The sequence below is a fragment of the Scyliorhinus torazame genome, chromosome 17 (assembly GCF_047496885.1).
Source record: "Scyliorhinus torazame isolate Kashiwa2021f chromosome 17, sScyTor2.1, whole genome shotgun sequence".
NCBI lineage: Eukaryota > Metazoa > Chordata > Chondrichthyes > Carcharhiniformes > Scyliorhinidae > Scyliorhinus > Scyliorhinus torazame.
The window spans coordinates 167,531,655-167,548,788 of NC_092723.1; the positions used below are offsets into that span (position 1 = coordinate 167,531,655).

Below are 17,134 nucleotides of genomic sequence, written 5' to 3' on the forward strand. Positions count from 1 at the left end.
GAAATTCTCTCAAATTAAATATTGGGAAGACCAAAATCAACTAATCCCATTCTCAGCTCAGCTCATATGCTGAAATACTTCACCCGAGCATTTCATCCCACCCTGGATTGAGTTGTAACGAGAAATCAAAGGCTGCCTCACCAATGGGGTTGGGCCACGTAAAGTTGTTTTTGGTTGATTCCTTAATGGGCTTAATTGCCTGCGTAATTGTCAGTGGGCGCAGTCCTGATTCCTGAGCAAACCCGCCAACTGAAATATCGTGAGATTTCATGTTCCAGGACAGACCCACATCCATTCAAATAACATAAATTCTGGCCTCAGTTTTCTAATAAATGTGACTCTTCAAATTAAAAAATGTACGATCAAATTTCTTCTTAATTTTGATTTACAGGAACAAGTTGTACAGTGGCTCTGCAGATTGCACAATAATTGTAAGTTTACTAATAAAATTTACTATAAAAATCTATAAGTTGCACAACTGAATTTGTGAAAGATGTAATTACAAATGTTACACTTCTGGGTTTTTATAAATGTTTGTCCATGTGCATGATTGGCCCTGTGCTTATACTCGCGTCAATGTGTTTTACCCTTTTGAATTGTTCCCTCTCCAGGTTTGGGATATTCCAGCTTTGCAAAAGGTCAATACCATTAGAGCGCATGACAATCCGGTTTGCACTTTGGTATCGTCACACAATATGCTGTTCAGTGGCTCACTCAAAGCTATTAAGGTAGTTAATCTATTGCAGGTAGTGGCCTCAACTCTTGAATGTTAGTTAATTCAGCATTGTCCTTTGCTTTTGTATATCATAACCAGTTACATTTTGATAAATCCTGCTCTTTGTGAAAGATCAGATGATTTCCTATAAATGATCTGTACCAATACTGTAATGGGCACTACAAAAGTAGAATATATCCATTACCGTGGCAGTTTTCCATTTTTATTAACTTGTTTTAATGCGATTCCCTCCTAAGGTTTGGGACATTGTGAGCACAGATCTAAATCTGAAGAAAGAGCTCACCGGTTTGAATCACTGGGTGCGTGCGCTGGTGGCCTCTCAAAATCACCTTTACAGTGGATCCTACCAGACAATCAAGGTTAGCTTTCTTCATTTTTGCACATAAATAAAGTTTTCACCTTTTGAGATTCTCCTTTCATGAGATGAATCATCCTAAAAGAAGCCAATTAGAGATGTAGTAGATATATAGTGAGTTCCCTGTGTAAGTTGTGCGAATAAAATAATCTGATGCTTTTTAAATAATGGGTAAGCTTTATAAAATGGCAGCTACTGCCTTGATATGTGTGGCTTTTGTTCCACACTGGTACTTAGTGTAGACAATAGGCATTTAAATTCTTTGAAATTTCTAATGTTAATTAACTTAATCTGTGCGAGAGCTAATTAATGGAACATATTAGTATTTTCCCTTGCTGTATAACAGAGAGCCTCCAAGTTTCATAGTGGTAGAAGGTCCAATTTTTGATTTAGAGAGTCTGGTGTGTAATTATTCATTGTGTTTTAATATCTATAGTAGAACTAAACTGCTCGGGATTTTGTTCTTTGGAAGCTATGGCGGGGAAAAGTTGAAAGTGCGCAGTGTCTGTGGACTTAGTATCAATCGTTACATTTGGTAGTTACAGGTCTGAAATTGGCTCCTAAAAGCTTACTAAACATGAGATGTATAACCTACACTGTATTTTTCTATCCGATGTTCCTTGCTTACAAATTACTTGGAAAATATCTGCACATGCACTCCTGTTCCCGAGTCCTCCTTTAAAAGTAGTCTTTGTAAATTGCCAATGTTGTATGTCATACCCATAAACCCAAATACTGGCCCTGTAACCGTGGTAACAATTGTATAACTCTTAACAGATGCAGCACTGCAATTTTTCCACTAGCATGATTTATGATGATGGGGCTACTCCATGGAAATTACTATTTAAAAGGCCTCACCCTGATCAAAAGTAGACACAAACCTTAAAACCCACGTCTAAGACCTGCTTCATAATTTTTTATGACTTATTTTTGTTGTGTATTGTTTTATAATTGTATTGCATAGCTACAGAAATTCCCTTACTTGCAGATGAATAGCCTATTTGGAAGCTGGAAAAGCCACCTAGTGTTAAAAGGGGTTAGCCCATGTGGGATATGTAGCATATGTTCTACAGCATATTTCCTCATTTAGCATTTATGAATTGTAATGAGAGGAGTTGAATTCCATACCTGCTTACTGTATGAGTGCTTTGTGTTCACTTGTACTGTGAAATACATCAAATAATGGTCAAATGTAGATCAGACGTTTCATTCTTTTGAAAGCACAATATGTCATTAATTAGTAATACTGCTAAGATTTCATCAACTGTTGACATAAATCCTATGGGTTCCTTACATTTTTCACAGAAATAATTTACATTATCCTCCCTAAAAGGCTGATAACTAGAGTCATTTGCTTAAGACCATAAGGACATGTAATTAAGTAAACTTTGCTTGTTGAAGGTTTGTGTTTTTAAAAACTATTAACAGCCTTTTTTTACTCTTAATTATAATGTACATCTGAATTTCATTTGCAGATCTGGGATATAAGAACCCTCGAGTGTGTGCATGTGCTGCAAACCTCTGGTGGTAGTGTGTACTCCATCGCAGTTACTAATCACCACATTGTGTGTGGAACCTACGAAAATCTCATCCATGTAAGTATTATTCTTCCCACAAGAGTAACGTTTTTTAAAAACTGTTTTTATTCCAAACGTATATGAAAAGTTACAACACATAACAAATTCGGGAAACAAACTTCCCAACACACGTCTCCATAGTTTGTACAAATTTTTCCCCTTTTTTGCCCTCAGTCACACACACCCCGCGCGTGACGAACGACTCTTCAAACACGATCATGGATATTCCCCACCTTGCATCGAAATTCTCCGCTGAATCCCTTAACTTGTATTTGATGTTTTCCAGCCGAAGAAAGTCATATAAGTCACCCAGCCAGGCCACTACCCCTGGTGGCGTTGCTGACTGCTACGCCAATAAGATTCGTCACCGGGCAATCAGAGAGGCAAAGGCCACAACATTGGCCTTCCTCCCCTCCATCAGCTCCGGCTTCTCTGATATCCCAAATATCAGCATCGAGGGGTCTGGCCTAATCTCCTCCTGCACTATCCTTGCTAGCGCCTCAAACACTCCTGCCCAGAATCTCTCCAACTTTTCACAACCCCAGAACATATGTTCGTGGTACGCTATACCCCGCCCACACTTTTCACACTTGTCTGCCACTCCCTGAAAGAACCCACTCATCCTTGCCAGCGTCGTATGTACCCTGTGTGCAAACTGTATCAGGCAGATCCTTGTGCACGAGGAGGTCATATTAGCCCCTTGTAGCGCCTCACTCCATGCTCCCCAGTTTATCGAAGAGTAACTTTATTACAGTGCACTACAATTACTCTTTTCATAGGTATGGGATATAGAATCGAAAGAACAGGTTCGAACACTGACTGGCCATGTGGGCACAGTATATGCACTAGCTGTGATTTCAACGCCAGACCAGACCAAAGTCTTCAGTGCATCTTATGACCGATCACTTAGGGTAAGTTAACAGTTTCACATGAAACTGTAAATAACAGAGACAAGTTGATCCATTTCCTGACATCTCAATCTTGCTACTGCCAACAATCTTGCTACTCATACCATTGTGTAGTTGAACAATGTACTTGCATGAAGCATTTGCACCACTAACAGTAACCAAAAGCACATAGAAAATAACAAATCAGCATGACTACATATTGATGTGGGAGAATGTTTGTAATCCTGTGTTGTAGGTGCTAGCTGCAAGCACATTTTATTTCCCTGTAACAAGCAGTAGTATGTTCCCCCAGTGATGTGCACCTGTGTTGTGTTGGATCAAGTTCACAGAGTTTCTGGTCTCTAATGCTTCACATTTGAGGTTTGATATCCCCTGAAACCTTTAATTATGCAACTGCCTCCTCATGCCTTTCCAATTGTTCTTTAGGCTCATGCTCTCAAGTGCTAATCAAACAAAGACCTGTGCTCGGGGTTTAACGGAGATTTAGTCAGCTGCAGACCTTTAAATGGTTCAACAGATATTTCAGGGCTTTAGTAAGGGTTGCCTTCTCTATTCATGCACAAGCATGTTCCGCCAATCAGTAAGATCATGGCTGATCTGCTCCTGGCCTCAAGTAAACTTTCCTGTCTGTTCATAACCTTTGACACCTTCATAGTTCAAAAATCTGTCTATCTCAGCCTTGAATATATTCAATGAGTCAGTTTCCACAGCTCTCTGGCATAGAGAATTCTAGAGGTTTTATGAATGAAGAGATTCCTCCACATCTCCATTATTAATGGATGACCTCTTATTCTGAAACTATGCTCCCTAGTTCAAAAATAAAAACAAAGGTCTGGCGGTATCTGTGCAGAGAGAGAAAAAACGAGGGTGGGGTTTTCCTGTCCCGCCCATTGCTGGGAACGCCTGGTACCGCCAAAAGTCAATAGCATTATGGCTGGACTGCCAAAATTCCCACAACGGACCCCGCCTTGGCGGGGCCAGAAAATGCTGGCCAGAGTTGACATTTCAAATCGAATAACTCTTCTTCGGAACTGGTCTTCTCTCCAGTTCTAAATTCCCCCACAGTGGGAAACATCCTCAGCATCTAGCCTGTCAAGCCACGCAGGGACATGTATGTTTCAATAAGATCCCCACTTATTCTTCTAGACCTCCAGTGAGCATTGGCCCAACCTGCTCAAACTTTCCTGATAAGACAGCACTTTCAACTGGGGATCCAGTTAGTGAACCTTATCTGAACTGCATTGAATGCAAGCATATTCCTCCCTAAATAAGGAGACCAAAACTGTATGCAGTGAGTAGCCTACCAATGCCCTGTACAGTTGTAGCAAGACCTCCATACTTTTAAACTCCCATCCCCCTTGGAGTGAAGACCAACATTCCATTTTCCTTCCAAAACACTTTCTATACCTGGGTGCTACCTTGTGTTTTATGTATAAGGACACCCAGTACTGCAGCATTCGGTAGTCTCTCTCCATTGAAGTAATATTATGTTTTCACATAGAAATTACAGTGCAGAAGGTACAGTGCAGTTTTATATTCCTCCTACTGAAGTGGTCAAACTCACATTTTTCGACATAATACCCCATCTGCCAAAAATTTGCTCATTCACTTAACCTATCCATATCCCTCGATAGACTTTGTTTCCTCCTCACAACTTGCTTTCTCACCTATTTATGTATCGTCAGCAAATTTGGCTACAATACACTTGGCCCCATCATCCAAGTCATTGATATAGATTGTAAATAGTTTTGATGTATTTCAATAATTGTTAGCAAGTTTGATCTTATAAGCACCATATTTGGAATAGCAAAATTTATCTTTTTATTCTTTCCTGTGTTCAAAGTGCCACCATGTTTTTAAACTAACCACAGGTATGTATTATGTAGACGTGTTCATGACATTCTAGGTTCTTTAGAATGTAGCACTGTTTCTAGTCCTCATGTCCATAATTATAATTTGGTCTAGGTTTGGAGTATGGATAACATGATCTGTACACAGACATTGCTCCGTCACCAAGGCAGTGTTACTGCCCTTGCTGTGTCCAGAGGGCGGCTCTTCTCGGGTGCAGTGGACAGCACAGTTAAAGTAAGCAACCTTAGTTTATTTCACAAAATGCGACGGCAGACTGCTAATGCTGGAAATATTACATTTAAAGTAAAACAAAATGCTGGAAATATACCTCCGATCAGTCAACATCTGTAACGAGGTAAGACGGCATGACATTTCAGATATATACATCCGAAATACCTTAACTTGTCTTCTCTCTTTATACATGATGACTGAACAATGTGTATTTTCCAGTTTTATTCTAGTTGGCATTTGTTTATGGTATTTCATTTCAAAATGTTGAGGTTAAGTGTTGTTTATTATTAAGGCTTTTCATTAACAGCAGCTGCTCAAAAAGGTTTATGCTGTTAGGGAGTGGGGGGAGGGAATATTATATCAACTGAAGTTAGAGAAGCAGGAGAGATGCTTGACTGGAAAGATTTTTGAAGCTGAGAGAGATGTAGCAATTCAGAGGGGCTTAAGAGAATTCCAGGAGAGGGGGTGTGTGGGCTCGAGGCTCTGCAATGAATGTTGGAGAGAAGAGCAGGGATAACAGGGTGTGCACCAGCCAGAAAACTACGGGATGCGGGGACGAAGGAGGTTGTAATCTTTGACAAGGCCATGGCAGCATTTGTGAACTAACTGCTGATCCCAGGACACGCCGCTGTTGCCCAGCTAACTTTCTTGTGGAAGAATCTCCTGGTATTCATGTTACACGTGGGCATGGCTGAGATTAATGACATTGGGCTATCAGGTTGAGAACTTTCTGCTGACCATATACTGATCCATCCACTGGAGCTGCCAGTGCACAGTCTACTGCAGCACGTCTATGTTGCATATGGCTGGATCTGTAAGTCAGTGTTTAAGGCACAATTTTGGAACCTGAATGTTGCCTGGAGCTTGTTTTGTTTTTGAATGTTTGGACATTTTAAAATGAACCAAAATAATTTCTATAGAGGAACACGGCACTTGCGGAATTTTGTTTTGCTAGAGGCCCATTAACACTTTCATTGTTTTTCCCCTTCCAGGTCTGGACCTGTTAGGACACGAGGTTTCATTAAATGACTGGAACGTGCTCTGTGACTTGCCTTCATGGATTTTTTTTTTTTTTGAATGGAAATAATGCCACTGCAATTTGGCTGCCACAACGCAATCTGTTCTAAGATTGCTGTACAATTTCAAGACTGACCAGCATGGCGTGCTTTCTGCAGCAGTGGAAGCCACAGTTCTAAATTTATAACGGGGGAATGAAGTTTCAACATTGTCAGTTCAATAGAATTAACAGTGTTCTTAAGGAATTGTTTGGAGATGGTGAAGAAGAGCACAAACTGAAAGACACACCAATGGAATGGCTTTGGAAAGCATTATGGGGTTAAGCATTTTGTGTGTGTGTGTGGAAATTACTGGAAAATGTTCTGTATTTCACTGACTCTTCAGTGACAGAAATTGTATACTGCAGCTTTGTAGGTGACTGTATCTTCCATTAGTCTGGCAGTCTCTACATGTTATTTTATACTGATTTAGCCCATACCCCCACACACATGCACACACACACATACCATTGCCTGGTAATTAAAATATTCAACCCATGTATTAGCTAACCTTAATTTGATCTGTGTTTACTTTTCCAAAAACAATTTGTAACATAGTACAGTCGGCAGATATTGAAGTTGTGATCCTTTTTCCTTCTGAATGCCGCCTTGAAAGAATTCTAGTGAAATAGCTGTAATGAGGTACGATTTCTCCATCACTGCTTCCTCAAAGGCACGTTCTGTACTCCAAAGTTCTACTTTTGCCAAGATATGTGTGGCTGAGACATAACAGCAATTTCACATTGAAAGTAATATCTACTGCTGCTAAATTTTGAGTTCGGTTTATAGCGGTTTATAAAATATCATTGCATAATTGCTCTAATAATGGATTAGCAAAGCTTTAAAATCAGACTGTTCGAAAACAAGCTTACTCCAATCAGTGTTGTACAATTATTGATCTTTGACATGCAGTATATGGATTTTTAACAGGATGATTAAATAGATGTGAATAGAATTATGGGACCTTCTGAAGAAAATTAAGTTCCTGTTATGTCATTTTCAGTATACATGGTCTTCCTGCTTTCTTTCCCCCCCCCCCCCCCCCCCCCCATTTCTCTCCCCTCCTCACCCATTTCCCTCCTCACAGGGCTTCTCTGAAGATTTGCTGAGTAAATAGACAGCAAGATGTTGTACTGAGCTACATTATCTGGGAAGTTCTCTGGTTTAATCCCTGATATGGTCAGCCAGGGTAACAGTGAGGGTGCTACACTTGACCTCTGCCTTGTTCAACTCGAAGAGGTCAAAATTATCCAGGGTTCTAACTCGTCATTGCCGTGCAATGATCTTTGTTGAAAGCGTGCACCATATGGATTTTGAGTCAAGCTGCCAGTTGTCGACTTGTGAGGCGTTCTGGCACTTGGTCTAAGTTGCTGACTTGTGAGAAGGACACAACAGAGAATTAATTGTTAGTGGGGGGGGGGGGGGTTGGAGTTAGTTGCTGTGGATACTGTGTTTCCCAGTCATATGCTGCAGAGGTTAGCAAGATTGGATGAGGATATATTATGCAATGCCTGCAAGGTAGTGACTTTCCTTCCACTGAGAAGAGTTTTGGAAATGACATTCAATGTGAATTATGTGTTTGTGTCCAAAGCTTTGCCTCTTTTTCAACTCAAGAAAATGCTTGCATTTTCCATTTGAGTGCACATGAACACGTAGTTAATAACTATATCATAATGCTATATGGATCCAATGCATTTTCTAATGAAGTGAATAGCATCCATATAAATATTTGTCTTCATAAGTGGCTTCAGTTATGTGGCTCATGATTTTAAAAACTAAAAATTAGAACCTGTCCTAGAAATTATTAAACAATTCTACTTGTTTAGCTACTCTATAATATAGTCTGAGTCTCATGACATGGCCTTTGGCAAAATAGACTTCAATTAGAAAATGTTTGACATATATAGATTTTACCTGAGTAAAGATCCATCAGTTAAGAAAAGGTAGTATATATTTGAATAGATCAAATATGAGTTACTAATAAAATTATAGATATCACGTGCTTTGAGATTGTGAATGGAAGTCAATATTCAATAATGAAACGTGACTGAATGTTGAATGTTTTAAACTGTGTATATATATATATATATGAGAATTACAGGTAGACATTTGCAGATTACAATGCAAACATATATTTCAACACAGTGAAGAATAGTATTTACAGTGAGAATATTTGGTTGTCAAATTAGCCTGTTTTCAAAGATTGTTTTTACTAATGTAATAAGTGCCTAATTTTTAGAATCCAGCTGCACCTGCATTTAATTCTTAAAACACCACTCACTGGTTGTGCTGACCATTCTCCACTTGTTTTTTTCATTCATGAGGTGTGGGCATTGCTATCAAGGCCAGCATTTATTGCCCATTCCTAATTTCCATTGACAAAGTGGTGAGCTGTCTTCTTGTACCGCTACAGTCCGTATGGTGATGGTACTCTGACAGTGCAGTTCAGTAGGGAGCTTCAGGATTTTGACCCAGGATAAAGATCAATGTGTTGACACACTTCCAAAATGCATCCTAGGTGGGAGATAAAAAAATTAGTCTCCAGAAGTTGAAAGTGAGAGGTAACCAACAGCTGCAACCAAGTAACTCCCATTGTCATAGCGCCATAAACCTGTTTGTTTAACTGACTGATCTCCTTCCTGTTGAGGAAGAGGGCTGATTTGATGTTGACTTGCCAATAGGAAGTTCTGCATTGCATGCACACATGCTTAGCATGGATGTATTTTGTATTGAAATAGAGAATGTCTGTTTTAAATGGCTAATTTTTAAAGCATAAATGTCTTGAAGAATGAACAGTTGGAAATAAAGCAGAAGAGGAAGACGATGGTACGTTTTGCATGCCTTGTGTTGTTATGTATTTTGTAGACGAACTGTCCAGAAATGCCTTATTTGTTTCGTTCAGGAGTTCAGTAATTGAAAGCCAGACCATCATATGTTAGGAAAGCAGCTTGATCTGTTGGTTCGGGATATCTCTGAGGGTTATGATTGGTAGGTAAAGTAATTTGCTGCAGTCTTGTCAAGTGCTTACCTGATCGAGACATAGATTATAACTTGCCACTCTCAATTCACTGCTTTATATCGACATCCTTATCATAGCAGAGCCCTGGTCTAAACAGAACACTGTGTGGCTGATCAGTAATGCATTTATCAAGATTCCATTATAAGTGACAAGGCCCGAGGTGGGGTATTGTAACCATGAAGCATCGCAACTGTGAACTGTTGCAAGTGGATAGCGTATGTTCATCCATTTAGCTGCTGCTTTAAGCACCTGGTACCCACTAACCTAAAGAAATAACCAAAGCTCTCTTCAGTTATTTTGCACCTGTATTGTATTGAAAAGATTATGAAACTCTACTAATGGAACTGATGTATTACGTGACAGTAGATTTTTATCATTTTGTTAAAAGATTTACAACAATAAATCTTCCTCCCTAATTTTTGTGTGTTTACTTCAGTCTCATAATAGATTACAACTAGAATAGTTCCCTGTAAGGTTTTATGGTAATTGTTTTTTATCAGGACGTCACGGTGGAGCTAGCAAGAAGGCAGGTGGCCTTTAACAGGGTGAAGCCAGTGCTTTACAAGAGTGATGTGCGGTTCAGGGTGGTCTACCCATAGAGAGAACCAGGGTGGTCTACACGGAGAACTGGACCATTTCTTTGAGACGGCGGTGGAGGCGGAAGCTGAAGAACTGGGACTGAACCAAATGGCACTCCTCTTACAGATATTCAAACTAATGCACTTGTCTTTTATTGGCTAGGCACATTATTAAATTGGAAGCAGTCTCACTCTCTTTTACTAATTGATTGCCTGGTCTTAAGTTTGAAATTCTGCATAAGAATAAGAGCTCCACTGACCGTTTTATGTGGTTGGGCCTAAATTATTTTGAGGAACAGCTCACTGCTTTCGTACAATTGACCCTAATTTTTTTTAAAATTCATTCATGGGACATGGGTGTCACTGGCTGTGCCAGCATTTATTACCCATCCCTAATTGCCCTTGAGGGGACAGTTAAGAGTCAACCATGTTGCTGTGAGTCTGAAGTCACATGTATGCCAGACCAGGTAAGGATGGCAAATTTCCTTCCCTAAAGGACATTATTTTTTAATGTCTTTATGGTCACAAGTAGGCTTACATTAACACTGCAATGAAGTTACAGTGAAAAGCCCCTAGTCGCCACTTTCCGGCGCCTGTTCGGGTACACAGAATGTCCAAATTACCTAATAGCACGTCTTTCGGGACTTATGGGAGGAAACTCGGAGGAAACCCACACAGACGGGGAGAACATGCAGACTGCACAGACAGTGAATCGAATCGAACCTGGGACCCTGGCGCTGTGAAGCCATAGTGAGCCAGATGGGTATTTCCGTTAATCGACAATGGTTTGATGGTCATCATTAGACTTTTAATTCCAGATCTTTACTTCTGCAGTGGCGGGATTTGAACCTGGATCCCCAGAGCATTACTCTAGGTCTCTGGTTTACTAGTCCAGTGACAAAACCACTATGCCACTGCCTCCAACCAGCCTTAGGGGCTGGTTTAGCACAGGGCTAAAGAGCTGGCTTTTAAGGCAGGCCAGCAGCACGGTTCAATTCCCGTACCAGCCTGCCCGAACAGGCGCCGGAATGTGGCGACTAGGTACTTTTCACAGTAACTTCATTTGAAGCCTACTTGTGACAAGCGATTTTCTTTTCATTTCATTTTCATTTTCCCCTTACAGTAGATGAGGTTCTATATATTATGTGAAACTATACCTGTCCTATGATTGTTTATCTTTTTGGAACTAAGGAGGATCTTTTCATCTTATTTATTTTCCTTCTTTTCTCTCTCTCTTTGCCTGAGGGGGTGGAGGATGTACTGCAAGCTATGCTCTACTGTTATTCATTGTGATTGTTGTTAAACCTCAATAAACAGAATTTTAAAAACATGCTTTATTGGCTGTGGGGCATCCCGAGGTTGTAAAGAACGCTTTATGAACGCATCTTTGAAAGCAAACCTGATATTTTACAGAAGGATCAATAAAAAGAGACGGTGAGAAAGACTGCTCACAATTGATATATTCAATCAAACAAAATGGAATTTTTTCATTAGCTGCCAAGACCAGACCACCCTCCAGCACCACCCTCGCCCCCAGTTGTGCACTCCACCTCTCCCTAAAGCAAATCTTGGGTTTCCCCACTCCCTCAGTCACCATGGTTTTATTTTGATGTATGCACCTCACTTGTCTGGTTTTGTCTTTTCCAGTTTGTATTTTTTTTGTTACGCTGATATTGTTAATTCTGCTCTGCGTTTTGTCCTCTTGGAACACTCTTCCCAGCCAAATCTCCTTTCTGAACATCTGTGTTTGTATCTCTGCTACAACAACAAAATCGAAGGTTACACAGCTGTGACCTTGGGTGTCAAGGGACCTTGATTATAATGTGCACCCTCATCACAACACGCAGTTTGGCTGCCTCCTGTATTCTGGATTAGAATACTGAATGAGCCCGTGGATGCTCACTGAGTCTCAATTTCAATTTTCATCTGCAAAGCAAGTTGCATATGATGCAGACAATAACAATGTGCTTGGACTGTGAGCTGTAAAGGTTCCTTACAGCAGTTGATGATTCTAATATTTCTGATAAAACTCGTGGTTGGAATGAACAGCCAAGCTCAGGTATCACTCTGCTCTCCAGTGTGATACTGAGGCACGATGCAGAATGTGTGGGCATCAATGATGTGCGGCTGATATTTCTTACTCATCCTTGATGAGGAGGAGAAACTACTCCCAAAGGGTTGTGAATCCGTGGAATTCGCTACCCCACAGTGCGGTGGATGCTGGGACTGAGTAAATTTAAGGAGGAGTTGGACAGATTTATAAATGGTAATGGGTCATGGAGAAGGGGAAGGACGGTGGAGTTAAGGCCAGGATGAGATCAGCCATTATCGAATAGAATCGATGGGCCAAATGGCCTAGTTCGGCTCCTATATGTTATGAACAATGTGAAGGTGTTCTCACAAAGCGGTTTGGCGAGACAGTCCAGGATTTTGACCCAACAATGTTGAAGGAATAGCTGATAGATCCAAATTTGTATAGTGTGCAACTTGGGAGTCATTACAACAGTGACTGACTGCACTTTAATTGCATCTAAAGCACTTTTGAATGCCCTGAGATGATGTAAATGCAAGTGTGCTTGTTAAGCAGGGACGAGGATAATTAATTGCAGTCCACAATGGACCATAAGCACAGCTATGCACACAAGGCCGGAATCAAACTCGGGTCCCTGGCGCTCTGAGGCAGCAGTGCTAAGCACTGTACCACCTTGCCACCTTCAGGATATTTATCTCCACTCTTTATCTGGAATTCACAAATTGGTCCCACTATCTGAGGAAGAGCTTTCCTGGTCGTTCAAGCTTGCTTTCAAATTCCTTCATTCCCTTAGTCCTCCCTATCTGTGGACCCTCCTCCAATCCAACTACATGTCTGCATTCTTCCAACACCAAACTCTTGTGGGCAGCGCTGATTTTTGAACACTCAACATTCACGGCTACCCCCCCACCCCTCCCTGCATGCCTAATTGAACCCCCCCATCGTCATCTACCCCCACGCCTTGTTGACTCCACCCACCCCTGGTCTCTTACCTCCACCCCTCACTGATTCCCCCAAACCTCGCCACCTCCCCTGCACATCGCTGCCTTCCCCATGCTGCCTCCCCACCTCCCTCAGACCTCGCTATCTCTACCCCACCTCCCCACGCCTCGGTGCCTCCCTCCCCACCCCTCACTGTCTCTCACCACCCCTTGCTGCCCCTCTCCCCAGGTCCCCGTCCCTCGTTGCCTTCCTCCGCCACCCATTACTGCCTCCACCCTGCACCCCCACCCCTCGCTGCCTCCTTTCCTCCCGTCCCTCACTGTCTCTCCCCCATCCCCGTCTTGCTCCCTCCCTCCCCACCCTTCCCTGCCCCCACACTTCACTGCCTCCCTAACCCACCCCTCAGTGCCTCCCCCCACTACCCCCACCCATCTCTGTCTCATCTCGCTGTCTCTCTCTCCACTTATCCCATCTTTTTGATTAGGCTTTGGTCAGCTGATATCTCCTTAGCTGCATGGGGTTGGACAATTTTGTTTGATGATATTGAAATCATAGAATTTACAGTGCAGAAGGAGGCCATTCAGCCCATCGAGTCTGCACCGGCCCTTTCAAAGTGCACCCTCCTTAAGCCTACCCCTCCACCCTACCCTCATAACCCAGTAACCCCACCTAACCTTTTTGGGCACAAAGGGGCAATTTAGCATGGTCAATCCACCTAGCCTGCACATCTTTGGACTGTGGGAGGAAACCGGAGCACCCAGAGGAAACCCACGCAGACACGGGGAGAACGTGCAGACTCTGCACAGACAGTGACCCAAGCCGGGAATTGAACCTGGGACCCTGGAGCTGTGAAGCAACTGTGACAACCACTGTGCTACCGTGCCGCCCTGTCTTAAACCAGGGGCTGGTTTAGCACACTGGGCTAAATAGCTGGCTTTTAAAGCAGACTAAGGCAGGCCAGCAGCACGGTTAATTCCCGTACCAGCCTCCCCGAACAGGCGCCGGAATGTGGCGACTAGGGGCTTTTCACAGTAACTTCATTGAAGCCTACTTGTGTCAATAAGCGATTTTCATTCATTTGCTTGGGATATTTTGATATGGCAAAGTTGCTATGTAAATGTAAACTGTTGTTGCTGGTATGTTATAAATTTACCATTTGCCTCTCTGAACCTGTGTCTTCCTGTCTGATTCCTTAATTTACAGTAATATTCGGGATTTACCATTACCATGCCATTAACGATCTTCTATGTTTCTAGATGATCTCTCCAATGCCTTCCTTCCTGGTGTAAATATCTCTTGTGTTCCCCATAACCTTTGATACTAGGTATTAACCTTGTGTCTCCTCTTCAACTGTTCGAATATCTCCTTTGTTTCTTGGCAACTGGACCGGACCCAGTGTTCAATGTGCAATCTGAGCAATGCTCTGTACTGTTTGATCCTGACTTCCTTTGAATTGTACTCTGTAATATTTTGGCTCCCGTAGTGCGAACTTCTCTTGACTTTGTTGATAGCTGCTCTGCGAACATTTTAGAAACACAGAAAATAGGAGCAGGAGGAGGCCATTCGGCCCTTTCAATCTGCTCCTCCATTTATTATCATCATGGTTGATCATCCAAGTCAAATAGTCGGTTACCCCCTCCCCCTTGTTTGATCACTTTTGCCCCAAGAGCTATATCTAACTCCTTTTTGAAAACTTGCAGGGCGGGATTCTCTGTTCGAGATACTAAGTGCTGATGCCAGGACTGAATCGTGAGTGTTTGAGGTTGACACAAGCAGTGCCAGTCCTGGAGCGATTCACGTCCCGTTAATGGGCTAGCACCGGCGCCACATAGAACCCGCACAATTCCAATGCATGCCGACCCTCATCCCAGCCAAGGTGATGGCGTTGGTTGCGCTGGGGCATACCCATCCCATTGATGGGTTGGTTGGAGCCAGGGGAGGGTGGCATGGGAGAGCACCTATACAACCCGTGGCGCTAAGCTCCCAGTGGGCAGTCAGCAGCACATGCAGCCGGATGGCTGCCTTACCGTCTGCGGCAATGGTGGTCCGTGCCCATCCACCCCGATCCACGGCCCACCTGCTGACCGCCCCCCACTACTCCACCCGGCCCTGGCAGATGCCCCCTGGCCAGAGGCACAACTGTCAGCAAACTATTGCAATGTTGGGCACTGTTTGTACCCCCCCCTCTCTCTCCCTTAGCAACCACAGCGCATGTTTCCCGATTTTAAATATCACCATTGAACCTCGCTGTTGGTAATTTGGCCTGGAGGCGGAGACGGAGCATCGCTGGTGGCCTGGAAATTGCCAGGTCGGGTCCATCAATGATATGCCAACGGCGTTTACTGTACAATTTGCTTGGCCACGCCGGCATGTGGTGTAGAATGCATTCATTCTGCCATTGAGGGACCAGAGCACGGCATTCTGTGCAGACTTTCGGCTGACATACGATTCTCTGCCCGATCGTGTTTCGCGATTCGGGCATTGGCCGACGGAGAATCCTGCCCACAATACTTTGGCCTCAACTATCTGTAGTATGGAGTTCCAAAGGCTCACAACTTTCTCATTTCTGACCTAAATGGTCTACCCTGTATTCTCAGAATGTGATCCCTGGTTCTGGACTCCCCCATCATCGGAAACATCCTTACTGCATCAACCCTGTCTAGTCCAGTCGAATTTAATAGGTTTCAATGATATTGCTCCTCATTCTTCTGAACTCCAGCAAATATAATGTTAACCGACTCAACCTGTCCTCGTATGTCAGTCCTGCCATCCCTGGCATCAGTCTGGTAAACCTTCGCTGCACTCCCTGCATAGTAAGAACATCTTTTCTCAGCTAAGGAGACCAAAACTGCACATAACATTCCAGATGTGGTCTCACCAAGGCCTTGTATGATTGCAGCAAGACACCCCTGTTCTTGCACTTGAATCCTTTTGCCATGAAGGCCAACATACCATTTGCCTTATTTACCGCCTGCTGCACCTAAATAATAAGAATTATAACAATCTTTATTGTCACAGGTAGGCTTACATTAACACTGCAATGAGGTTGCTGTGAAAAGCTCCTAGTTGCCACACTCCGGCGCCTGTTCGAGTACACAGAGGGAGAATTCAGAATGTTCAATTCACCTAGCAGCACGTCTTTCGGGACTTTTGGGAGGAAATCGGAGCACCCACGCAGACACAGGGAGAACGTGCAGACTCCGCACAGACAGTTACCCAAGTTGGGAATCGAACCTCGGACCCTGGCGCTGTGAAGCAACAGTGCTAACTACCGTGCCGCCCTGCATACTTACTTTCAACGGCTTGTGTACAAGGACACCCAGGTCTCGTTGCACATTTCCCTCTCTCAATTTATAGCCATTCAGATAATAATTTGCCTTCCTGTTTTTGCTACCAAAGTGGATAAACTCACTTTTATCCACATTATACTGCATTTGCCATGCACTCAACATGTCCAAATCACACTGAAGCATCTCTGCATCCTCCTCCAGCTCACCCTCCCACCCAGCTTGGTGTCATCTGCAAATTTTGAGATATTACATTTAGATCCCTTATCTAAATCATTAATATATATTGTGAATAGCTGGGGTCTCAGCACCGATTCCTGCAGTAACCCACTCGTCACTGCCTACCTTTTGGTTAAAGATCCATTTATCCCTACTCTTTGTTCCCTGTCTGCCAATCAGTTTTCTATCCATCTCATTATGGAACCCCCAATTTTGTGCGCTTTAATTTTACACGCAAATCATTTATGTGGAACTTTGTTGAAAGCATTCTGAAAGTCCAAATATGCCACATCAACTGGTCTCCCCTCATCAACATTACCAGTTGCACCCTCGAAGAATTCTTG

At 42.8% G+C, this 17,134-nt stretch overlaps 1 protein-coding gene across 6 annotated transcripts in view; it reads left to right on the forward strand.

Moving 5' to 3' along the window:
* Nucleotides 1-10,148, forward strand: part of traf7 (TNF receptor-associated factor 7) — a 107,382-nt gene extending 97,234 nt beyond the window's left edge. For all 6 annotated transcript variants that reach the window (XM_072481595.1, XM_072481597.1, XM_072481598.1 and 3 more), the window contains 7 exons: nucleotides 392-431; nucleotides 612-728; nucleotides 973-1,095; nucleotides 2,567-2,686; nucleotides 3,448-3,579; nucleotides 5,542-5,661; nucleotides 6,651-10,148. In XM_072481595.1, coding sequence (XP_072337696.1) covers nucleotides 392-431; nucleotides 612-728; nucleotides 973-1,095; nucleotides 2,567-2,686; nucleotides 3,448-3,579; nucleotides 5,542-5,661; nucleotides 6,651-6,665 — 667 coding nt within the window. In that variant the 3' untranslated portion in view covers nucleotides 6,666-10,148. The remainder of the gene's footprint in view (nucleotides 1-391; nucleotides 432-611; nucleotides 729-972; nucleotides 1,096-2,566; nucleotides 2,687-3,447; nucleotides 3,580-5,541; nucleotides 5,662-6,650) is intronic.
* The last annotated feature ends 6,986 nt before the right edge of the window (nucleotides 10,149-17,134 follow it).